The sequence below is a fragment of the Salvelinus alpinus genome, chromosome 5 (assembly GCF_045679555.1).
Source record: "Salvelinus alpinus chromosome 5, SLU_Salpinus.1, whole genome shotgun sequence".
NCBI classification, from domain to species: Eukaryota; Metazoa; Chordata; class Actinopteri; order Salmoniformes; family Salmonidae; genus Salvelinus; species Salvelinus alpinus.
This window is the reverse complement of record NC_092090.1, coordinates 23589049-23597116: the sequence shown is the minus strand read 5'-3', so window position 1 is coordinate 23597116 and position 8068 is coordinate 23589049. Positions and strand designations below refer to the sequence as shown.

Genomic DNA, 8068 nt, shown 5'->3' with positions numbered 1-8068 from the left:
AGAGCACCATGGAGAGACAGACAGGGATAGTGATATACTGGTTGTATCCTGACTAGAGAGCACCATGGAGAGACAGACAGGGATAGTGATATACTGGTTGTATCCTGACTAGACAGGACCATGGAGAGACAGACAGGGATAGTGATATACTGGATGTATCCTGACTAGACAGGACCATGGAGAGATAGACAGGGATAGTGATATACTGGATGTATCCTGACTAGAGAGCACCATGGAGAGACAGACAGGGATAGTGATATACTGGTTGTATCCTGACTAGACAGGACCATGGAGAGATAGACAGGGATAGTGATATACTGGATGTATCCTGACTAGACAGGACCATGGAGAGACAGACAGGGATAGTGATATACTGGATGTATCCTGACTAGAGAGCACCATGGAGAGACAGACAGGGATAGTGATATACTGGATGTATCCTGACTAGAGAGCACCATGGAGAGACAGACAGGGATAGTGATATACTGGTTGTATCCTGACTAGACAGGACCATGGAGAGACAGACAGGGATAGTGATATACTGGATGTATCCTGACTAGAGAGCACCATGGAGAGACAGACAGGGATAGTGATATACTGGATGTATCCTGACTAGAGAGCACCATGGAGAGACAGACAGGGATAGTGATATACTGGATGTATCCTGACTAGAGAGCACCATGGAGAGACAGACAGGGATAGTGATATACTGGTTGTATCCTGACTAGACAGGACCATGGAGAGACAGACAGGGATAGTGATATACTGGATGTATCCTGACTAGAGAGCACCATGGAGAGACAGACAGGGATAGTGATATACTGGATGTATCCTGACTAGACAGGACCATGGAGAGACAGACAGGGATAGTGATATACTGGATGTATCCTGACTAGACAGGACCATGGAGAGACAGACAGGGATAGTGATATACTGGATGTATCCTGACTAGAGAGCACCATGGAGAGACAGACAGGGATAGTGATATACTGGATGTATCCTGACTAGACAGGACCATGGAGAGATAGACAGGGATAGTGATATACTGGATGTATCCTGACTAGACAGGACCATGGAGAGACAGACAGGGATAGTGATATACTGGATGTATCCTGACTAGAGAGCACCATGGAGAGACAGACAGGGATAGTGATATACTGGATGTATCCTGACTAGAGAGCACCATGGAGAGACAGACAGGGATAGTGATATACTGGTTGTATCCTGACTAGACAGGACCATGGAGAGACAGACAGGGATAGTGATATACTGGATGTATCCTGACTAGAGAGCACCATGGAGAGACAGACAGGGATAGTGATATACTGGTTGTATCCTGACTAGAGAGCACCATGGAGAGATAGACAGGGATAGTGATATACTGGATGTATCCTGACTAGAGAGCACCATGGAGAGACAGACAGGGATAGTGATATACTGGTTGTATCCTGACTAGACAGGACCATGGAGAGATAGACAGGGATAGTGATATACTGGATGTATCCTGACTAGACAGGACCATGGAGAGACAGACAGGGATAGTGATATACTGGATGTATCCTGACTAGAGAGCACCATGGAGAGACAGACAGGGATAGTGATATACTGGATGTATCCTGACTAGAGAGCACCATGGAGAGACAGACAGGGATAGTGATATACTGGTTGTATCCTGACTAGACAGGACCATGGAGAGACAGACAGGGATAGTGATATACTGGATGTATCCTGACTAGAGAGCACCATGGAGAGACAGACAGGGATAGTGATATACTGGATGTATCCTGACTAGAGAGCACCATGGAGAGACAGACAGGGATAGTGATATACTGGATGTATCCTGACTAGAGAGCACCATGGAGAGACAGACAGGGATAGTGATATACTGGTTGTATCCTGACTAGACAGGACCATGGAGAGACAGACAGGGATAGTGATATACTGGATGTATCCTGACTAGAGAGCACCATGGAGAGACAGACAGGGATAGTGATATACTGGATGTATCCTGACTAGAGAGCACCATGGAGAGACAGACAGGGTTAGTGATATACTGGATGTATCCTGACTAGACAGGACCATGGAGAGACAGACAGGGATAGTGATATACTGGATGTATCCTGACTAGACAGGACCATGGAGAGACAGGGATATATGATGTTCTCTTGTCTGAAGGAGACATCACACCAGACTGGTTTGTACACACACTTTCTGTCTCAGGTGCCTCTGCGTAGTCACACAGTGTGGAGGAAGCATTCAGTTTTGCTTGTGTGTGTCTGTGTGTGTGTGTGTGTACGCTTGTGTGTTTGTGCGTGCGTTTGTGTGTGCCAATGAGAAACAGCAATGGTCCACTGGCCAGGGGGTTGATGACCGTGCGTGTTAGGAACATGCACACACATCCTCGCCAACACACACACACACCAGGAACTCCCCTCCAAACATGTCCAGAGAGAGCAGTAAATCAGGACCAGATCGGTTCAGTCCGTCTCACAAAGGATCCGACAGGAATCTGGGTCAGAGTGGTCAAATTGACACACACACACACACACACACACACACACACACACACACACACACACACACACACACACACACACACACACACACACACACACACACACACACACACACACACACACACACACACACACAGCCCCCCAGGAGAGGATGTTTGTGAGGAAGGAATGTTCGCTATGAGCCTTCCGCTCCACAGAGAGGTGCTGGACCAGACATATCTATCTGTTTCCCACCAATACTACATTATTATGAACATCAACAAGCTCCCTGTGTTGAGATGTTTGTCCTCTTCCCTCCTTTATCCCCTCCTCTCTCTCTCCCTCCCTCCCCCTTCTCTCCCATCCTCTCTCTCTCTTCCTCTCTCCTTCCCCTCATCCTCCTCTGTCTCTCTTCCTCTCTCCCCCTTCTCTCCCCTCCTCTCTCTCTCCCTCCCTCTCCTTCCCCTCATCCTCCTCTGTCTCTCTTCCTCTCTCCCCCTTCTCCCCTCCTCTCTCTCTCCCTCCCTCTCCTTCCCCTCATCCTCCTCTGTCTCTCTTCCTCTCTCCCCCTTCTCTCCCATCCTCTCTCCTCTTTCCTCGCTCCCTTCCCCTGACCCCACTTAACTCAGAATCTCTGAGTCCCAATAGCCTGTTCTCTCTCTAGATATCCATGGTGGGTATTTCTATGATGTGTTTGGCATAAACATGTGTTGTCTGGTTTTGTCTCTCTCCAGATGCCCGGGGTGGGTACTGCTATGCCAGCCTGCTGAATGGGCGTTGTGCCAACCAGAACTCCCAGCTCCTGACCAAGATACAGTGCTGCTGTGACAGTGGGCGCTGCTGGTCGGACGGGTCCAGTCCTGAGTTGTGCCCCATGACAGGGACTGGTAGGTACTGACCCAGTACTCATGTACAATCAGCAATCATTTTCACTTTAGCTGTAGATGTTTCTTCTCTATTTCGTCATATTTCTATGTGTCTCTCTCTCTGCTCTAGATGAGTACCAGAAGCTGTGCACACAGGTGCAGACCGGTCCAGGGGGGGAGACTCTCCCAGGTGGGGGAGGGCCTCTCCCAGGTGGGGGAGGGGGAAGACCAGGAGTTCCCCAGGTCCCAGGTATCTATCCAAGACCACCCTACCCAGGACCACCAATCCCTTTCCAGCCTCCGCCTGGACCAGATCAATACCCTGGACCCAGTAAGTAGTACCCTGACATCTTACCCCTCATCTCTCACCACTGAAGCCTCCTCACATGTTAAAATCAGAGTCATATTAAAACCTTAATGGTTAAGAAATCCTTCAGTAATGAAGTGTCTCTTATGACTATGAATGTGGTAATGTGGTAACCCCTCTTTCTGTCTCTCACCCCCCTTTTCTCTCTCCCTCTCCCTCCCTCTCCCCACTACACCCCTCTCCCTCATCCTCTCCCTCTCTCTCCTTACCCTCTCTCCCCACTACACCCCTCTCCCTCATCCTCTCCCTCTCTCTCCTTACCCTCTCTCCCCACTACACCCCTCTCCCTCATCCTCTCCCTCTCTCTCCTTTCCCCCTCTCCCCTCTACATCCCTCTCTCTCATCCTCTCCCTCTCTCTCCTTTCCCCCTCTCCCCACTACATCCCTCTCTCTCATCCTCTCCCTCTCTCTCCTTTCCCCCTCTCCCCTCTACATCCCTCTCTCTCATCCTCTCCCTCTCTCTCCTTTCCCCCTCTCCCCACTACATCCCTCTCTCTCATCCTCTCCCTCTCTCTCCTTTACTCCTCTCTCCACTACATCTCCCCCTCCTCTCCCCCCTCTCCCCCTCCAGGCATCATCCAGACCCAGAACATCAGTACCAGCATTACTAACATGTGTGAGGTATACAGGAACCTGTGTCTGAATGGCCGCTGTGTCCCCTCCCCTGGAAGCTACCGCTGTGACTGTAACATGGGCTTCAGACTAGACTCACGAGGAGAGTGTATCGGTGAGGGATGGAGCAATGGAGGAGGGAGGGAGGGAGAGGGCAGGAGGGTGAGGGGAGGAGGGAGAGAGGGATGGAGGAGGGAGGAGAGAGAGGGAGGGAGAGGGCGGGAGGGTGAGGGGAGGAGGGAGAGAGGCATGGAGGAGGGAGGAGAGAGAGGGAGGGAGAGGGCAGGAGGGAGAGAGGGATGGTGGAGGGAGGAGAGAGGGGGGGAGTGCAGGAGGGTGAGGGGAGGAGGGAGAGAGGGATGGAGGATGGATGAGAGAGAGGGAGGGAGAGGGCAGGAGGGTGAGGGGAGGAGGGAGAGAGGGATGGGGGATGGAGGAGAGAGAGGGAGGGAGGGAGAGGGGAGGAGGGAGAGAGGGATGGAAGAGGGAGGAGAGAGGGAGGGAGAGGGCAGGAGGGTGAGGGGAGGAGGGAGAGAGGGATGGAGGAGGGATGAGAGAGAGGGAGGAAGAGGGCAGGAGGGTGAGGGGAGGAGGGAGAGAGGGATGGGGGATGGAGGAGAGAGAGGGAGGGAGAGGGGAGGAGGGAGAGAGGGATGGAAGAGGGAGGAGAGAGGGAGGGAGAGGGCAGGAGGGTGAGGGGAGGAGGGAGAGAGGGATGGAGGATGGATGAGAGAAAGGGGGGAGAGTGCAGGAGGGTGAGGGGAGGAGGGAGAGAGGGATGGAGGATGGAGGAGAGAGAGGGAAGGAGAGGGCAGGAGGGGGAGGGTGAGAGGGATGGAGGGATGGAGGAGGGAGGGAGAGGGCAGGAGGGTGAGGGGAGGAGGTTGAGGGTGAGAGGGAGGAGGGAGGGAGGGAGAGGGCAGGAGGGTGAGGGGAGGAGGGAGAGATGGAGAGGGCAGGAGGGTGAGGGGGTAGGGTGAGAGGGAGAGGGCTGGAGGGTGATGGGAGGAGGGAGAGAGGGATGGAGGAGGGAGTGAGAGGGCAGGAGGGTGAGAGGACGAGGGAGAGAGGGATGGAGCAATGGAGGGAGGGAGGGAGGGAGGGAGGGAGGGAGGGAGGGAGGGAGGGAGGGAGGGACAGATGGACAGAGTTTGGTTGACGGACAGAGTTTGGTTCTTATGAGTGTGTTTGCTCTCCAGATGATGATGAGTGTGAACGTAACCCGTGTGTGAACGGAGAGTGTGTGAACACGGCTGGATCCTACTTCTGCCAGTGTCCTGCTGGCTTCCAGTCTACTGCTACCAGGACCGAGTGCAGAGGTAAAACACACACAACTGTACACACACACACATACACACAGAGTGGTGAGAGTGGTGAGAATATCATGTCCTGTGTGTGTTTCAGACCTGGATGAGTGTGTGGCAAACGGTCGTATCTGTAACAACGGAAGGTGTGTGAACACTGAGGGGAGCTTCCACTGTGTCTGCAACGCCGGCTTTGAGATCTCTACTGACGGGAAGAACTGTCAAGGTCTGTCTCAAACACACCTCTCTCTCTGTTTGTCTTTGTGGATCTCTGTTGGTCTCTGTTGATCTCTGTTGATCTCTGTTGTCTTTGTGGATCTCTGTTTGTCTTTGTGGATCTCTGTTGATCTCTGTTGATCTCTGTTGTCTTTGTGGATCTCTGTTGATCTCTGTTGATCTCTGTTGATCTCTGTTGATCTCTGTTTGTCTTTGTGGATCTCTGTTGATCTCTGTTGATCTCTGTTGATCTCTGTTGTCTTTGTGGATCTCTGTTGATCTCTGTTGATCTCTGTTGATGTCTGTTGTCTTTGTGGATCTCTGTTGATCTCTGTTTGTCTTTGTGGATCTCTGTCGATCTCTGTTGTCTTTGTGGATCTTTGTTGATCTCTGTCGATCTCTGTCGGTCTCTGTCGATCTCTGTTGTCTTTGTGGATCTTTGTTGATCTCTGTTTGTCTTTGTGGATCTTTGTTGATCTCTGTTTGTCTTTGTGGATCTCTGTTGATCTCTGTTGTCTTTGTGGATCTTTGTTGATCTCTGTTTGTCTTTGTGGATCTCTGTTGATCTCTGTTGATCTCTTATTTGTCTTTGTGGATCTCTGTTGGTCTCTGTTGATCTCTGTTGGTCTCTGTTGATCTCTGTTGATCTCTGTTGGTCCATGTTGATCTCTGTTGATCTCTGTTGGTCTCTGTTGATCTCTGTTGGTCTCTGTTGGTTTATTTTGATCTCTGTTGGTCTCTGTTGATCTCTGTTGATCTCTGTTGATCTCTGTTGGTCTCTGTTGGTTTCTGTTGATCTCTGTTGGTCTCTGTTTCGCTCTGTTGATCTCTGTTGGTTTCTGTTGATCTCTGTTGATCTCTGTTGGTTTCTGTTGATCTCTGTTGATCTCTGTTGGTCTCTGTTGGTCTCTGTTGATCTCTGTTGGTCTCTGTTGATCTCTGTTGGTCTCTGTTGGTCTCTGTTTCTCTCTGTTGATCTCTGTTGATCTCTGTTGGTCTCTGTTGGTTTCTGTTGATCTCTGTTGGTCTCTGTTCGTCTCTGTTGATCTCTGTTTCTCATTGTTTCTCTCTGTTGATCTCTTTTCCTCTTTCTATATCTCACAATTTTAATTTTAATTAACTTTATTAACATGCCATATTGATACACATTGTCAAATACATCAGCCTCTATCTGTTTCTCTCTGTCTCTGTCTCTTTCGTTCTCTGTTTCTCTCTCTCCTCTGTCTCTCTCTCTTTCTTTTTCTCTCTCTCTCTGTTTCTCTCTCTCTGTCTCTCTCTCTCTCTCTCTCTCTGTCTCTCTCTCTCTCTCTCTCTTCCTCTCTGTCTCTCAGTTTCTGTCATTCTTTCTTTCTCTCAATCTTAATTAATTCTCGATCTTAGATATGGAACCCTCTACACTACTTGAAGGCATGCAGTCGTTCTGTATATTCTAATAGTATTTTCCCACATATTTTAGATTCATTTTGACCTATTGTTGTCTATGACCTGTATATATTGTCCTAATATGTTGTGTGTGTGTGTGTGTGTGTGTGTGTGTGTGTGTGTGTGTGTGTGTGTGTGTGTGTGTGTGTGTGTGTGTGTGTGTGTGTGTGTGTGTGTGTGTGTGTGTGTGTGTGTGTGTGTGTGTGTGTGTTTCTCTCCCCCAGACATGGATGAGTGTCTGATCAGGAACATGTGTTTGAATGGGATGTGCATCAACGACGAGGGAAGCTTTAAATGTATTTGTAAACATGGCTATCTGCTCGACCCAACCGGGCGCTTTTGTGTAGGTACGTCTGCTGTCCAATCACAACCCTCTGTCTGCCGCATCAGAAAAGTATATGAAAACTGTCAAATGCAATGTCCCGGAAAGTGTAAAAGTCAGGAAATGTACTGAAAAGTGTCAATGCCACAAAAATGTACCAAAAGGTGGCAAATTCATGTAAAAAAGGCTAAATGGGAGTTCTGTTGCTAGTAGTCTACATAGAGTAGAGACTGTCTCATTTCAGAGAGGGATGTATTTCCTCAGTAATGAATTGTGCGGTCTAGAGAGGTTAACAGTCTACACAGTCTAGAGAGGTTTAACAGTCTATACAGTCTAGAGAGGGTTAACAGTCTACACAGTCTAGAGAGGTTTAACAGTCTACACAGTCTAGAGAGGTTAACAGTCTACACTGTCTAGAGAGGTTTAACAGTCTACACTGTCTAGAGAGGTTTAACAGTTTACAC

General features: G+C 49.6%; 1 protein-coding gene across 1 annotated transcript in view; it reads left to right on the top strand.

The window, feature by feature from the left end:
• The window catches only part of LOC139575272 (fibrillin-1-like), a 119179-nt gene that overhangs the window by 69258 nt on the left and 41853 nt on the right, over positions 1-8068 (top strand). Inside the window, exons 10-15 of the mRNA XM_071400231.1 lie at positions 3230-3382; positions 3492-3692; positions 4300-4455; positions 5540-5659; positions 5745-5870; positions 7507-7629. Coding sequence (XP_071256332.1) covers positions 3230-3382; positions 3492-3692; positions 4300-4455; positions 5540-5659; positions 5745-5870; positions 7507-7629 — 879 coding nt within the window. The remainder of the gene's footprint in view (positions 1-3229; positions 3383-3491; positions 3693-4299; positions 4456-5539; positions 5660-5744; positions 5871-7506; positions 7630-8068) is intronic.